Source organism: Sinocyclocheilus rhinocerous, unplaced genomic scaffold, assembly GCF_001515625.1.
Source record: "Sinocyclocheilus rhinocerous isolate Xijiao unplaced genomic scaffold, SAMN03320098_v1.1 scaffold486, whole genome shotgun sequence".
In the NCBI taxonomy this organism is placed as follows: Eukaryota; Metazoa; Chordata; class Actinopteri; order Cypriniformes; family Cyprinidae; genus Sinocyclocheilus; species Sinocyclocheilus rhinocerous.
The window spans coordinates 536,911-554,423 of record NW_015661373.1 but is presented as its reverse complement, the minus strand read 5'-3'; the positions used below and the strand labels follow the sequence as shown (position 1 = coordinate 554,423).

The window sequence follows — 17,513 nt, the reverse complement described above, 5'->3', positions numbered from 1 at the left end:
TTTTTAAATTGACTGATTTGTTAAAATTACACTTAATGAAGTTTTTATATAATAAAAGTTACAATTACATAATAATATTTCTACTTCAATTCGTTTTTTTAATAAACATTTAAATGGTGGCTATCATAAAAAATACAAATTCAACTTTGAAGAACAGTAAAAGTTATAATGAATATACTATATAGTGCATATATTTAGCAAAATGCTCCTCTCTACAGTTTATTTTTCTATCTGACTAATGAGTTTATGGTAACCGAATATGTTTTTCTGAGGTAAATGTGAAGTTACGTGACATTGTTTACAAGCCGTTATATTGACGTCTTTGCGCGGCTGAAACACTGATTGAGCAATTACATGAGACAGGATACGGATTGTAAAGTTATACTATTTCTTTTAACATACCTTCGGTATATATATATATATATATATATATATATATAAAAAAAACAATTACGAGGAGGTCAAAAAAAGTTGCACATTCTAGCCCCCAAATAGAACATTGTAAATTCATAATCTGTGTATTAGAATGCAGGTGGAATGAATCAGTACTCACAGTTTGATTATATGTGGGTGACGGAAGAGTTTGAGGTTCTGGATCTCGCGTCGAATCTTACCCACAACATCCAGACTGCGGATCTTCTGCCGGTTCAGAATCTTTACCGCCACCTGGTGCTTGGTCAACTCATGCTGGCCCACTGCATAGACAGGTAGAAGAAACACGTTTGTGAAGGCTTACATTTATGCAGGTCATTGGAGAATATACAATAAAATGTCCAATGTCTTTATGAGAAAGATCCACAAGTGCCAGTGGGTGACAGGTCTGTTCTGAAAGGGCAATGGACAGTAGTGGAAAAATTGCTAAACACAAATAATAAAATGCAAGCAAGCATTTAACCATGCATACTTATGATAGCAAAATAAACAGGCTTTTGAAAAGGAACAAAAAGCGTTCTCTCAATCTTTTGTTGTTGATGGCAATGACTACTTGTACAAACGGTACAAATCCATGTCACTTGGTAATTTGGCTAAAACTAATACTTTATTTCACCTAGTGTTTGTTCCGTACTGATAAATCACTCATTTGCTGTTGTAGGCATTGACAAAATTGTCAATTTTACTATTAAGCCCAATCAGTTTCCAAAATGTTAGGCCAATGCTGTTTATGATAATAATGATAACTACTACAATATATTACCGTTTGATATTGTCAATATTGGTTTTACATTTTTGTTTACTTTTGTACCATAAACACTGCTACTGTAAAAGTTGTGTCCTGAAGTAACTCTTAAGATACACTGAGCTAAATGATGCTCAAAGAGCTGAAAATCAACACCTTTGAAGCTTGTAGTTAATGTGTGAGGTTCACCGCACATTTATTCAATTTTTCCAGAAACTATTTTTATATGGGCAAAGGCTTTGCCAACAAGTTTCTTATAAGGCTGGATATTGCTGCATCAGTAAGTGCTGAAGGCCGTACATTGAACCATTCCTAGAAGCTGTGTATGGTCTCAGTTAATTTGCAACATTTAAAAAGTTTACCAGCATTAACTAGGCTGCTCTAGTTATGCATTAACACAAACTCAGTCATGCAGAGGGAATTGTGTGTGTGTGTGTGTGTGTGTGTGTGTGTGTCCACAGACCTCACTTATGTCTTAGTACTAAAACATCACTATCAACCTGGTTCATAAAGGCTACTTGTTAGATTGGTGATTAGTAGTTTCAATGTTCTGTCAGTCATATAACAACTTCTCTTTTACCAGAAATTCTTATACACAACACACTTCTGCTTGGAATCTTTGGCATTTCATTATTGCGTCAGATTTAGTGTGGGCAACAAAAATAAAAATAAAAAAATAAAAAAAATAAAAAATAAAAAGAAAGCGAATGAGAAAGACTGGACTTTTTGAAATGTCATCAACTGTTGGCTGCTACTTGGCAAACATACAGTTATAAGTAGGGCTGTGACTAATGACTATTTTGATTAGCCTAATCAATTAATCTGTCTTCAATTAATTTTATCTGCTTAAAAGTAAATTTTTAATTTTCAGTTTTTTTATTTTTAACATCCTGCCCAATGTTGTCGTTCAAACAGTGTGCAAACTGAAGAATGTATCTATGTAGGCCATGCTATACATTATATGCAATAAAAGGTTTAATATAAACATTACATTCTAAAACTTGACCACAAATAATAAAGAGAAACAGAAGCACAGACTAAACACACACATTCACTTATCTGGATAAAGTAATTATATTACATTTATACTTTATTACAACTAGAGCCCGACCGATATATCGTTTTGCCGATTTTATCGGCCGATATGAGCCGGTCACCGATATATCTGTATTGGCGAATATGCCGTTGATATGATTTTTTTTTTTCAGAGCATAATGCAGATAAAATACTTGAAATTGTGTAATTACTTAGTTTGTCCAGCAGAGCGCGCTCCATTGTTTGCTACTGGCGACCTGGATGAAACGCTTTAAAGCTTAAGTCTATGGAAAACCATTGAAACTTTGAACGGTGATATCTCCGTAACGGCGTGGCGGATCCGCACCAAATTCGGGGGATCCCTTCAGCTCCTCAGGTTGCTCGAGCTGAAGGGATCCCCCGAATTTGGTGGAGATCCGCCGCCGTGTTCGTGAGATACGTGTGACACCAGCCAACAGTCTCTTGTTCAGGCAGCAGCATTCAAGCGTTGTCTTATTCGTCCGTAAGTGCCCTGCGAAGTTGACTTCACGTGATATTCTGCCATGATTCCAGTTCCAAGGGAACGTACACGTTACATTCAAAGGGCATTAAAGTGTGCGGGACGTGAATTTAAATAGTATTTATTTACAGAGGTAGGCTATATTATGTCACACTTCCCACTTCTCTAGTAAGTTTCGTCTGTGTGTGAAGACAGTAGAGCAAATCCGTGAAGGAATGTTCCGAAGTGAAATAAACTTCAACGGAATAAAGTTGAATGGAATTTAACTGAAATAACTGTTCAGTGCACTGATATCAGACTCATTTTGGTAATAGTTTATTGTTAAATGCCCTGCCTCCATTACATATCTCTGTCACATCATTATGAGTGTTTGATGACCACATTTGAGTGATCATTGCAAAAAATGTGTTTATGTATATATATTCTGTTTATGTATATACTGTATTCTATATATAGTACCAGTCAAATGTTTGCACACACGAATGGGAAAGTGTCCAAACTTTTAACTGGTACTGTATTATAATATACACAAAGAATATCGGCCGATATATCGATATCAGCCTTTTTTTACTCCGTAATATCGGTCCCAAAAAAAATCCATATCGGTCGGGCTCTAATTACAACCATCCCTTTACATTTACTGCTCTAATAAAAATATAACTAGGGTAGACTGAGTACATTTGGGACATGTGTACAGTTGAAACACCTTAAATAACTTGCGTGCACAGGAAACCCGAGCAGTGATTTTTGCTCCACACATGCTTATTAGCATTCTCTTTGATTATGGGAAATTTGAAAGGTGTGTATCTTTCCACTCTGAAGATATCGGCAAAAGTTGAAAGTTGTCAACTGTAACCGGATTGGTGTCCTATTGCGTCACATGCTGTTTCGTTGTACAGTGTTATGATAATAGGTTAAAAGTCACATTTACACACATGCTTCGCAAATTATGTTCAAAAAATTATATTTGAGATATTTCAAATGTCTATTATTAATGGACATATTTTATAACATGAATGTTAAAAGAATAACATAGCATTTTGTGAACATACCAAGGTGGTAAAGTGGGTAGAGTTGATACACCCTTTATAGGTCACTATAAATTGCATGCATGAACAGATCAATCATAGAAAATGAAAAAGAGGCTGCATGTGTGTGTGTACTGGTATTACCTACGTTATGGGGACCAAATGTACAAGTATAGTAAAAACCAGTAAATTCTAACCTTATGGGAACATTTTTAGGTCCCCATGAGGAAACAAGCTTATATATCATACAGACTGATTGAAAATGTAAAAATACAGAAAGTTACGAGTGATGGGTAGGTTTAGGGGTAGGGTTATAGAATATACTGGTATGTAGGGGGATAAAATATACTGTCTGTACAGTAGAAAAACCACTACGCTTATGGAATGTCCCATAATGTTAGAAATACCTGTGTGTGTGTGTTATGCAACGTAGTCAGTGAGTGGACTTTATGTCTTTTTAGTTTACTGTTTACATTTGTACTGTTTGCCAAATCTTTTCCAGTGTTAAATATTTTGTTGCTATTTTGTTTAACTGAATCTGAATTAAATGAAGCGAATAAATAAATCTGAATTTAAAAAAATGCACAACTGTAATTTATCACATTTGCAATAAATGGTTAGCGAGCTTTAGAGCATTAAGAATGGGTGTCTCAACTGTACCATGGTACTGTTTCAACTGTACACTATATGGGTACAAGTTGAAACAAAAATGCACCTTATGTATATGAGCTAATTGTGGGAGGGAAAACTACTTATGGCTATTATCAATTTATGATATTTTAGTACATAAGCAAAATAAATATAATGTGAAAAATCACTTTCTTTCAGCATCTAGTTTTTGTGTAGTGATGAAAAAAGCAGAAAGTTTCTCTACTGTACTCTGCCAACCCTACTTGGTGTTACTATATGTCAGATGTGTTTTGTCCACAGAAATGCGTTATTCACTAAGTTACTGTAAAGTGACTTGACCGGCGGATGTTTTATTTTCAAAAATGATCAATCGATGATCAAATTTGCTGTCGATAATTTTCATTGTCAACTTTATCATTAAGTTGTTACACCCCTAGCGCATACGAATGTCATTAATTGGCATAAATATACATATCATACTCGATTTATTAAGTCATAAAGACTGTGCAATTATGGATCACACAAAAAGCGCAAGATTTTTTAATTCATCTGACTCATCGCATGCACCTTATCAGCAAAATTAACTTTTTTTAAATAAACTACTTTCTTGTCATTCTGACAAAGACTTTATGACTAGCTGCATCTGTAGCTGTCATTTGGCCTAAGCACGAGCGAGTCTATCAATCCTCATCAAACTGCAACTTCAGAATACTAATCACTTCATAAACCATGAAGCTAAACAGGTTAGCTGCGCCCAATCCCTCTACAAACCACACTAACACAATACATGCACGCAAATATTCAGAAAACCACGTAAGTATCGAATGGCCGACACTATCAACGCTAATCACAGCAGAAAGCTTTGCTGTTTAATGTTTGATTCATGACTACACTGTCATTAGCCAACAAGTGCTGCAGTTTGTGCTACTGCTTTAGCCGCATTTAAAGGCTCGATCCTCTCCAGTTTTGCTTTACTGTTTTCAATACAGCAATAACACAAAGCACCTCGGAAAGTTTTACCTTTGACTTTTCCAAACGTTCCCACTCCTAGTGTGTCTCCGAGAATATAATGTCCGATTTTCACCCTGCCTTCATGTTTCTGTTTGTCCGTCGCCATCTTCGCTCAGAGGCCCTACCTGAGAGAGGCAGCAGCAGCGGGACGGGGGCGAGAGCGGCGTCTCTACTGACAACTACCGGTACAGAAGAGCGCGCCAAAATAGCAAGCTCCAAACGATTGGATTAATGATTAATGCATTATAAGAAAATATTAACTAATTGTACCAACAAAATTAATGCAATAGATGAAATAAAAATAATAAAATAAAATTATAATTAATAATAATAATTTTATATGACAATGATAATAATGCTAATATTATTGTTATTATTATTATTAGCAGGAATGAGTGATTAACTGGCTAAATTTAAGCTTAGTTTGAGTCTAACCACAAGTGCTGTTTACTGGGGTACACTATTGGATGTCAAAAATGAAAACAATTAGAAAACAACAATTATAAAAGGTTAGTTTATTGTTATGAAAACATGAACTGAAAATAATTATTAGAGACATTTATGTTCTCTTGATGTTACACACACACAAAAAGCAAATTCAGCAAATTATGTTAAATTGATAAAAGTGATAAAGACATATATTGTTATATATCACAGGTTCCAAAAAATAAAATAAACAGCTGAACTGCTTCTATATGTATGTGTAAATAATGTGTATAGCTTGTATATATATATATATGTGTGTGTGTGACAATGACCAAACAAGAACAAAGCAAAGTTTCAACAAGTATAAATGTTTTAATGACAGGCATTAAAAAAGCAAAAAACATTCAGACATCAATTCTTTGATGAAGTTAATGATGGTAATAACTTGATGTGAGTTGATTCATTGACTTGGCAAGGACGATGATGAAGATAAGTATAGCGATGGAACCAATAACGATGGCAGCAATGTTTATGCGGCGAGCTCTGGCGCCATAAGACCGTGCCATTGGGAAGTCTCCAAGCAATCTGCTGTCCCTGGCCTGACAGACATAAAATATGATAAGCTTCAGGTATTTGTAAAGCAGCAGGACAGTTATATAATTGCATACATGTATATTGCTTACCTTTATTGAGTTGTAAAAGGCCCCAAACCCAAGACAGCAAGGGTTGCAGAAGTGAAGATTGAATGTGGAAAAAATTATATCATCATTGACGTTTTGGTCAGGCATGGACACTATTACTGGCTGGGCAGTGTAGACTCTATTGTCCTGCATAAGGATCCCCCCAGGTGCTGGGTAGTTCTGCATCGCCATATCAGTTCAATAGCAAGAAGTTGCTCTCAGTGATGTTTGCAAGTGTTCAGCTCTCTTTTATAGAGTCTAACTGGTGTGTACGTGTGCGTATTTTGCAATATTAAAGAACAATGGGCAGAGTTAAAGGGGTAGTACACTCAGAAACAATGTCTGAAAGTAGCTGAAAAAATCTCTGTGTATTTTTTATTTGTGTAACTTTTATTACTGTTTTCAACATAGACACACCAACAAACAGGTTTATACATGACACAAATAAAAAATTGAGTTAAAAAAAGCATTTACAGGAAACATAAAATGAATACCCATGGGTGGCTCCTGATGATACTAGTGCTGTCAAATCAATAAATCGCAATTAATCACATCCAAAATAAAAGTTTGTGTTTACATAATATATGTGTGTGTGCTGAATGTATATTTAAATACATACATATAAATTATATACAAATATGAATACATGTAAAAATTGCTTAAATATATACATGTATGGGTATGTATTTATATATACATATAAATATACACACACACATACTATGTAAACAAACACAAACTTTTATTTTGGATGTGATTAATCGCCATTAATCGATTTTGTTGTTGTTGTTTTTTTAGTCCAGTGGCTGAATATAGGACAGAACACATGTTGGGCTAACACATTGATTCTCAGAGTGGGTTAAAAACATAGCAAAGGCAAAAGCGTCTGAGTGCTTGAATGGTGGCTGGCTCTCTGTCTTTTATAAAGCGGCTAGTTCCACTGGGTTGTTTATTTAACCCAGCATCCCACCTCTCCCAGATGCTCCGGGAGTCTCTCGCAAATGGTTAGGGCGTAAAAGAACCGATGAACCGGTTAATTGAAACGAACTGTCCGAAAGAACCGGTTCGCGGAAAAGAACCGGACTTCCCATCACTAATGGATAGCTGATCTCTGGTGCTCACCGATTGTTCGTAATATCCAGGAAATTGAGTAAGCAAAAGAGAAGTGGCCTTACCGTTAAACCTGCAGGGTGGGATGTCTGCTAATAGTTTGATTTACCCATTCATTTTTACAATAATAATAGCTTATTTATTTATTAATTTTTTTAACCTCATACTTGAATTAGTACTTACAATTTAACCTAATCCTCTCTTTGTAAAATACATGAAACCACTAGTTTACATGATCTCTTAATTTTCATTACATCATATCTTTATTTTTGATGAGTAGCCTAGGCCTTAATACAAGATATTTTATACTGTTTTAAAATACAATATTGCCTACATTTAAACACGTTTAACAAACATTTTAGAAAAATTACACATTTAAAGGGGTGGTTGATTATAATTTTACTTTTATAACTTTAGTTAATGTGTAATGTTGCTGAGCATGAATAACGTCTGCAAAGTTACGACGCTGAAAGTTCAATGCAAAGGGAGATATTCTCTTTTAAAGAAATCGCTGTTTAAGGACTACCCCCCAAAAAAAGGCTGATAGGGACTTTAACGAGCTTCTTCTGTCACAAAGATTTACATAAACCCTGCCCCAGGAACACACAACAAAGGGGGCGAGGCCATGTTGGGCTGCTTTAGAGAAGAGGAAGAGTTGTACGTTAGTGTTGTTGCCATGCTGTCGAAACGCTTATAGTTATAAGTTATAGCTTATACTAATAGTATACATTATGTTATTTTCACCCCGATTGCAGGTCCACTTTGTTGGTTAAGATTACAAATGTTTAAAATGTATTTTTAACTTAGTTCCTGAAAATTATTTATAATACCATTATAGCTCTCTGTGCTGCACATTTTACGAAGGGCAGCTTCCTCAATCTACGCGGTACACTAGATTTTGTTAATAAGCAAACACTTCTTACTTTTACAAATTAAACAATTACTTTACAATAATGCTACAACACAATTATGTATTCTGCTGTAATAAAGCTTTAATCAGGATAAACCCGTATATCAAAAGCAAACAAACAGCAGTAGCAATTACAAATAACAGTATATCTAAAAGTATGAGAGAACTACAAACAAAAAACATACCATTCTGAAACATCCTGTAAAGACCTGTGCTTGCACAAGTTCTGCTCGATCCCCTTCCCTAATATTCTCTGGTTTGATTCAGGATCAAACTGATAAGGCAATATTGACACCATTGTTTACCATACACCGGAGTAGAGATGAAACGGTATGAAAAATTCTTATCACGATTATAGTGACCAAAATTATCATGGTTATCAGTATTATCATGGTATTGTTAAAATGTGCTGGAAATGTTCAAAAAGTTGACACATAAATCGTTTCACCAATATTTTATATTTAAAATCAACAAACGGCAAATAAAATTACGTTTTGTTTGCATAAACACTAAATCAATAACATTACCAATGATGTCCAGATTTAAAATGACAACATAACTGACAACAGTTTATCTAATAACGTTCAAATAAAGCTTTGAAAAAGTTTCATAAAATGCCAAACCTCACATTTCAGCCTTTAAACAAAAAAAATTGATAATTGATTAATAAATGATTAGATGTATTTTATCTGCTCCATAAATAATTCTAGATACTTTATCCGAATTGTTTAAATGTGGTGAATCCACAATTTATTTATTTTTTTTATCAACCGGTCAAATTTTACAGCAGGGCATGCAAATTCAATCCAATTTTTTGGACAGACAAAAACTGCACACAGGCTGGATGCAAGTGTAACTCTCTGTAAATCCACTCTCTCAGCAGGTGGCACTTATGGAACAGCAGAATTTTGAGCCGTTTCCCGTAACCTCCGTGGACAAAGCAGCATTGCGATTAAGAACACTACTTTATAGGTATTACATGGAGCGAAGATGAAAACAAAATGCCTTCGAATCTTTTCTGAAGGCAGTCAGAACCTTCAGAGGTACATTAATATAATTAATTCATTCATATATTCATTTGAATAATTCCCTTAGCACTCTTTTAAAACCTCCCAGCCTTCAGCCGTGTTTTCACACAAAAAGAGTTGTTCAAATCGCGGTAATCGAATACGGTTTTAATGACAATGAAAATATGAAACGGTAATACTAACCGTGGGGATTTTTATCATGATTTATCGTAAAACCGGTAATCGTTTCATCCCTACACCAGAGCACATGCAACTACCCGCAATGGCAAGGGGGCGTGACGTTTCCGGACAATGTGCACTAGGCAGTTAGCGATAGTGCTGCAACGGATCACAAAACTCACAGTTCGAATCATATTACAGATTTTGAGTCACGGATCGGATCATTTTTTGGATAAGCAAAAAAAAAAAAAATAAATAAAAAACATTAGTGAAAGCTTACTTTAAGTACTTCTATACCACAGCAAAACTACTAGCTTTAATAAAGTTAGTAATAAAACATGAACAATTACACAAATTACAAGCATAGATGAATACAACAAAACAGTTACAAACAAAGTCAGAAACAGTAGCATTGAGGTGCAGAAATGTAATAATTAAGTGTAAAATAACACAATAGTGCTCACTGCACAAGTTAAATACAGATTAATCTTTGTTAGGGCTGTGGTGTTATTTGATTAGCAGACAGAAACAGGTATTTATTGGCTGCTGTCTCTTTAAGACCAAATGCACGGACCTAATACTGACAGTTTTTTTTCTCAGCTGTTTACGCTCACTTAAGACATAACCGACGGTGTTTACTAGAATACTTGCCAAAACGGATATTTTAACATAACTTTGTGTGTATGTGAAAGGAATCAATTCGCTGTTCACGCGGTGTCTCTCTTTCTGCGTGTGCGCTTCGGGTGTGTGCGGCAGCGGCTGAGCGCACAGAAAACAGCGCGCGAGTTAAAATTGCTTGAATGTGTAAACTGGCAAGACAAAACATGTGCAAATGATAAACTTTAACTCTATGATGGTTAAACTTAAGTTAATCCGCAAATCACACGCGTGCCGAACCGTGCAGCCTGATCCGTACGGATCACGGTTAATCTACGATCCGTTGCACCCCTAGTTAGCGATCGGCCGAATCTGAGCCCAGCTACCAATCTGATCCCATTGCATATGTCTGAGGGAGGGGCTTCCTAGAACCAGGAACTCAACAGACCGTTTTGACGAGAACGGAAATGTTAGAATGAAGGTAAAATATGTGAAAAATAATGTGTTTTTTATAAAAACGAAGCATGAACACGTTACACTGCACCCCATAAACACAATCAAGCCTTCGAAAAAAGCTGATCAACAACCCCGTGTCCGTGTCCTACAAACCAGTGTGCGACACATTATTGCTCTCTCCTGCAGAAGTGTGTGAAAGAACTTATGTAATTGGTGACAGTGTTTAGAGTCAGACCATCTACAAAGAAAGCTCATTTAGATTTACATGCAGACGTACAATGTAGTTTGCAATATTTTATGATGAAAGTGGCCGCATATAATACTTACATTAAGTTAATAAAACAGTTTAAGATGAAGTGAAATCTATTAATGTGTAATTTGTAACTTGGAGTGTAGCCAGTAATTACAGGCAGTAATGCAGTTCAAGGTATAATCCAGAGAGGAAAGAAAGTATGTGGCAATACAACGCATAAAAAAATAAAAAAAGGGGACGAACATGACAATCAAAGAACAATAATGCTTAACCGGCTGAAAAGATTCCACCCACTAATATATTTTTAGCATAAAATTTTACTGATAATAAAATGATATGATATTGATTGTTATCATGGGACTGATTCTCATTTCCTTTTTTTAACCACACATGCCATGCAAGATTTTCATCCCTCTGTTCTGTGATGCAATTAGCACCATCTGCTAGTCCTGCATATAGTCAATCTTCAGCCTAATAATAAACACTTTTCTTTTTAATAACTATTCATATCCCAAACTGCTACAAACCAGTCTCATTTTAGATCATGCTATAAGATCTCTTGCTTTTCAGATTTTTCAGTCTGTGCAAGGCCTGTACTGTCTGAATTTTGAATTTTCATTTGCTGTCACTCCACTGCCTCAGTATGTCCTCTGCTGCTTGCAGGGTTGAGTCCTCCTATTAATGTTTACAAAAATATGAATTAAATAATATAAACAACATTTTAACAAGGTGAACAGATCACAATGGCAACCACTTTTCCTGATTTAGTATAATAATGTACTATTCACCACATAAAGCAAGACATATTACATAAAAAATGATCAGGGCTGTCAAAGTTTACGTGGAGTTTACTAAAAGTAAAGTAAAAAGAACTTGTAATGATGATAACTAAACTTAATAAAGAGTCTCCGAAGCATAAAATTCACAATGCAGTAATTTATGAAAAGCTAATATATTAAGCATACATAATGTTATTGATAAAAAAAAAATCTAACAACATTGACATCCCAAATAATTATAAAGAACTTAATTTTTAAAATGGTTAAAATGTTATGTTCTGCATAATTTTTTTTTGTGTGTGTGTTAAAAATACCTTTACAAAGCAGAATCGGATGTATTTCTGGAATTCGTCTTTGTGTTCCGGGCTGTAGAATGCAGACACGGGGATAGTGGCCAGTCCCTATTCAGAAGTGAAGAACTTTAACAACATATTTTGCTCACAGATGTCACTATATGAGAATACTTTATAACCCATCTGTAAATGCTATGTTTTAGTTTACCTTCTCTTTTATGAGCCATTTCACAAATCTGTAGTCATAGGGTTCATCTTTAGTACTAGGGTCAGTAAGGTCAACATCTTGTAGAAAAACATTTAAAAACAAAAAGCAATAAGAAGAACAAACTTTATTTTGAAATAATCATGTCAAAACAATGCTATCACAGCCTTTTTGTACTATGATTTCTCATATTATGAGGATTCCCCTATTCATGGAAAACCTGGAAATATCAGGGAATTTTAAACTTTTCCTGGAAATTAATAAAATCTTAAATTATAGAAATATTCTATTATAAATATATATTTATAATTCTATAAAAGATGTATATTTTTTTACTTTCCAGCTACAATATTTTACCAGCTAAAAATGGCTCTATAATATGATGTAAACCCTATAAAATTATTTTTAAAGTATCTTTATCCAATAAACATGGAAAAGGGTGTGGGAACAATAAGTGATGTTATGTATTACCATAAAAAGAGAGAACAATTAACAATCTCAAGAAGAGAATTTTCAGAACAAAAACATAAAAGCACCTCATCTCTGGAATTCTCAGATATAAAAATTGTATTTGTATAATCCATAAAGAAATCCGAGTTCCTGCTTTAATACTTTGTTCTACATTTTTTCACTGTTACTTACTAAGATTTGAGATATCTGCGATCATGAAGTATCCTCCCTGGGGTAGTACAGGTTTTAGGCCAACACTCTTCAGACAATCTGCCAGCCTCAGTCGCTTTTCATGAAGATGTATGGGTAACTGGTGGAAATAGCTTTCCTCTGATCCAAATACATAATATTCCCTCTGAAAACCTACTGCTACAGCCTCCTTAAGAACAACATTAGACAATGTCAGCCCACTGAAAACAAAATACACACACTTTACCCCTAAAACAAAGGAGCATTGTTTTACCTGGGCAGCTGTGGCACAGTGATACACTGAATTCTGATGGACGGTTTTTAAGTGCTTCAGGATATGCCCTGGTCCCATTGCCCAACCCACCTTCATTAAAATAATAGAGTAATTTAATGACCTGCATACTGAACCTTATCACCATGACACTTCCAGCCAGTCAAAGACATTAAGACAAACAGAGGAAAATAACAATGCAAGACACAAATCCTGTTCAATTTGACCAGCTCACCTTCCATCCTGTGGCACTGAAAGTCTTGCCTGCACTCCCAATGGTGACAGTGTGTTCCCACATACCTGGCAGACTGGCTGTCAAAAAAAAAAAAATTCTGTTGCTTTAAACGTCCACAAAATTGTGATTAATTGCATTACCTGCATAGTATTGCTCTTACCAATTTTCACATGTTTTGTTCCATCATATGTGAGCCACTCGTATACCTCATCGCTGATGCAAATGACGTCATGTTTAATACACAAGTCCGCAATCATCTGAAGTTCCTCCTGCTGATAGACCTGCAAGAAAGCACAGTTCAGGCTTAGGCTGAACATATTCGTCTCTGTAGTAAAAATCTCACCCACTGACCTGAAAGGTCATTCCAGCTCAGTGTCAGTTTGCATTTTTATATTAATTACATTTCCATTCAAAGATTTGGAGTCAGTAAGATTTATTTTTTAAAGAAATTAATACTTTTATTCAGCAAAGATGCATTAAATTGATAATTGAAAAGTGACAGTAAAGACATTTACAATGTTACAACAGATTTCTATTATAATAAATGCAGTTCTTTCACACTTTCTATTCATTAAATAATTCTGGAAAAAAAATGTATCATGGTTTCCATAAAAATATTAAGCAGAACAACGGTTTTCAACATTGATAATATTAAGAAATATTTCTTAAGCATATGGATCATAAGACACTGAAGACTGGAGTAATGCTGCTGAAAATTCAGCTTTGTCATCACAGGAATAAATTACTCAATATATTTAAAATAGAAAACAGTCATTTAAATTTAAATAATATTTCACAATATTACTGTTTTTACTATATTTTTGATCAAATAAATGCAGCTTTAGTGAGCATAAGAGACTTCTTTCATTAAACATTAAAGGGTGTGAGTCGTCAGAACAGCTGGCATTGTAGTCTACTCTACCAGGATCAGGAAACAGTCCTCCATAAAATGCGCTGCACACATCTGAATATTTGGGTTGAACTGTTCTGGAACAGTGTTGTAAATACAACTTAACCACTGATTTCTAGTCGTGTCCTCTTTTGGAAGACCAAACAAAGTAGTTTCGCTTTCACAACGAAACAACGAAACACACAGCGGGCTAGAGTGAGCCGTGGCCTAGAGTATTCTTTTATAAAGAATATCTCTTTGGATTTGAGACTTTAGTCTTTGCAACTTTACAGATCTTCTTTATGCACCAAGAGCTTGTAACACTTCAAAGAGAAAGGAAAAATTGAAATCGCATCATATGACCCCTTTAAAAAATTAAACTTTTGAACAGTAGTGCTTATAAAAATGATCCAAATATAAATCTTATGTAATGTGAAAAATAGCATTCTCATTACAGTAACACTGCCTGTCCAGACATATGTTGTTAATCTCTTATCTCTATCTATCTATATATTTCTATATTATTATATATAAATAATGTCATGACGAAAAAATGTAAATGGTATTTAAAAAGACCTAATTTCTTTGCAAAATGTAAGTTCTTATTTCATTCTTTTGATTTGGGGTGAAACATAACCCAGACATTTCTTGACAGTTTTCGTGAAATTCGCTCATAAAAGACTATATTGGACAACAGTACAACAAAAGGTAAAATTGTCCTCCATTTGTTGGTGACTGACTCACCTTGCCAAGAGGGTTATTAGGAGTGTTAATGACAATGGCTTTGGTACGAGGACTAAATTTACTCGCCAACTCTTCAGGAGACAACACCCAGTCAGCACTGGATAGAACAGGACCACAGCCTTCCCTCTGTCAATACACAGCTAATATTATTCAAAATAAACATTTTAATTTCAGATCAAGCAAACAGGTCTTGACACGTGATATATGAACATACTGGTTTAAGGGGCACATATATAGCTGTTCCGCCTGCCATCATTACCATTGGCTGATAACAGTCAAAGAATGGCTCCACAATAATCACCTGCGCTCAAAAAAAGGGAAAAATGGGCATTCTGATACCACGTATTGAACATAAGGAAACAGTGAGTGTCTTTTTTATCTTTTAACAATATAATTATCTGAATATGAATATTGTCTTTATAACAATAATGTTACCTCATCGCCCTCATCAATAAGAGCTTGGAAGGTGCAGAAAAGTGCTTGATATGCTCCTACAGAAACCAAGATATCCTCCATTGGGTCTATTTCCCGGCCAACAATCCTACTGAAGAATTTGGCCAGGATCTTCACAAGATTTGGGTGGCCCTGCATGTTGTAAGATTCTTTAGCAAAACTTTACTAATATAATTATTATATTATGCAGTGGTTGAACATTTACTAAACAGACAAACTGCAAGCGAACAAAGCACTTGTACTTGCACTTTTAATGTCTTACAAAAGCGCGTGTATACTGGTGCTTGGAGAAACCTCCATTCAGGGCTTTGCAGAAGGCCTCCTGAATGAAATGAGGAGGGGAGAAATCAGGGAAGCCCTGACCCAGGTTCACAGCCTTATAGTCAGCAGCCAGCTGACTGAATTCCACCCTACAGATGACATACAGAAAAGGAATAACATGCAGTTTTAAACATTAAAATGAGCAAACATTTGAGTTCATTTACTTGACTTGACAATATGTGGGAGGGAGTAATAAACTATTCTTCAGGTAGTTTTAGGTAGATTATTACACAGCTCACTGAACTACTAGAATAGCTAATTGGCGCCATCTTGAGACTTAAAACTGTTATTGCGACTACCGATTTTAAAAATGGAGGACAGTATTAATTTTAATATTTATGGCATGGAAGACATTCATAGATTACATTGGTGGCATAATAATAATAATAAAACTGAAAAAATATCGATTATACTAGGAAAACTATTGATCAATCAACGCGACGAAAATTGCGAAATATACCTTTTTAATATACCAAGATATTTTATTAAAAATGCATAATTAAACAAGTAGGTCTATATTTTGCAGTGCTCGTCTTGCTGCTTGACCGGATGTTTTCTAAGTTATAATGACTTTTTTAGCGGAAACTTAGGCATTCCAACATTTTAATAAAATAACTCAATATTTTATATCCATGTATTTACTTATTTGGCAAGTGTCGTGTAATAAGCCGGATGTACAGCACTAAATGGCTACCGTCTACCCATTTATACTTTCACTTCATTCATAGCCATGAAACTTAATTACCATATATTCTTGTCAATTCCTTCAATTCTTCTCGCGTGCAATTTACGCGACATATTGCCCTGCATAATCAAGAAAATCATGCAGTAAGATAAAATGATTGCATATTACTAAACCAGAGCTTGATCATGCATACATGAGTGTAGCGATCGAGTGTGAAATGTCTCATACCTTATCACGAAAACCTGCGTTTACTAATCCGATTGACAGCGAAGGTACATTTACCGCCGCTCTTTTCCACATGCCAGTGTTTCAGAAACGCCTTTAGTGCAGGATTTCTGCTCGTAAATCAGTAACACACACACACAGTACAATTAGAATCACGCCATATCTCTAGCATTTTAACTGTCAACCTTAAAAACGTGTACAGTCAATGATTCAGTGACATGACAGCAGTCTTGTCCTTGGGATTTAGATTCAAGTGAAAATCGAAGCATACTTTGTCGATTTCATACTGTATTATAAAAAACGAATACACAGAACTCCCTGTTTTGCACCAAACCTTGCTCATTTACTTTCCCCAGCCGTTAACGAAATCACACATTAACTTCTCAAGCGTCCTCCTGAATAAAACTGCGAGCAGACCTCCTCCTCCTCCAGGCAGCACTTTTGTAAGACTACTTCCGCTGTGGGCGGGGCCAGTGACTGCTAACAATAACATTGACAATATAGGCCAACAACATGTTGTAATTTGTAATGATAATTCTTATTGTACAACTTTAAATATACAGAACCGACAAAAGAGGCAGATCTTTTGTTTCCTAATCTAGCATTCTAATATACCTTGCCCTGTACAGTACACCATTAATATTGTTGGCTCTGTGACAAATTGCTTATGTGCCTCTATTGTAAGTCACATAAACGTAAATGTAGATAAATGTCCAAACTTGGCTTGACAGAATAATAAAAACACAAAATATGGACACAAATATGCTCTTTATAA

At 35.1% G+C, this 17,513-nt stretch overlaps 3 protein-coding genes across 4 annotated transcripts in view; all 3 read right to left on the bottom strand.

Moving 5' to 3' along the window:
- The window catches only part of LOC107726302 (5'-AMP-activated protein kinase catalytic subunit alpha-1-like), a 29,399-nt gene extending 23,839 nt beyond the window's left edge, over window positions 1-5,560 (bottom strand). For both annotated transcript variants that reach the window (XM_016535842.1, XM_016535843.1), the window contains exons 1-2: window positions 5,390-5,560; window positions 554-695 (exon numbers count right to left, since the gene is read on the bottom strand). In XM_016535842.1, coding sequence (XP_016391328.1) covers window positions 554-695; window positions 5,390-5,486 — 239 coding nt within the window. In that variant the 5' untranslated portion in view covers window positions 5,487-5,560. The remainder of the gene's footprint in view (window positions 1-553; window positions 696-5,389) is intronic.
- Window positions 5,561-6,124: 564 nt separating this feature from the next.
- Window positions 6,125-6,692, bottom strand: LOC107726293 (dispanin subfamily A member 2b-like). The gene is made up of 2 exons (XM_016535829.1): window positions 6,490-6,692; window positions 6,125-6,405 (listed from the first exon to the last, which is right to left on the bottom strand). Exons 1-2 carry the CDS (start codon window positions 6,676-6,678, stop codon window positions 6,235-6,237), a joined length of 360 nt encoding a protein of 119 aa, XP_016391315.1. The 5' UTR covers window positions 6,679-6,692; the 3' UTR covers window positions 6,125-6,234.
- Window positions 6,693-10,837: 4,145 nt separating this feature from the next.
- LOC107726298 (kynurenine--oxoglutarate transaminase 1-like) lies at window positions 10,838-17,254 on the bottom strand. The gene is made up of 13 exons (XM_016535840.1): window positions 17,073-17,254; window positions 16,574-16,632; window positions 15,770-15,917; window positions 15,490-15,639; window positions 15,269-15,355; window positions 15,055-15,180; window positions 13,582-13,702; window positions 13,422-13,498; window positions 13,190-13,279; window positions 12,919-13,105; window positions 12,280-12,356; window positions 12,093-12,179; window positions 10,838-11,674 (listed from the first exon to the last, which is right to left on the bottom strand). Exons 1-13 carry the CDS (start codon window positions 17,079-17,081, stop codon window positions 11,615-11,617), a joined length of 1,278 nt encoding a protein of 425 aa, XP_016391326.1. The 5' UTR covers window positions 17,082-17,254; the 3' UTR covers window positions 10,838-11,614.
- Window positions 17,255-17,513: the final 259 nt, after the last annotated feature.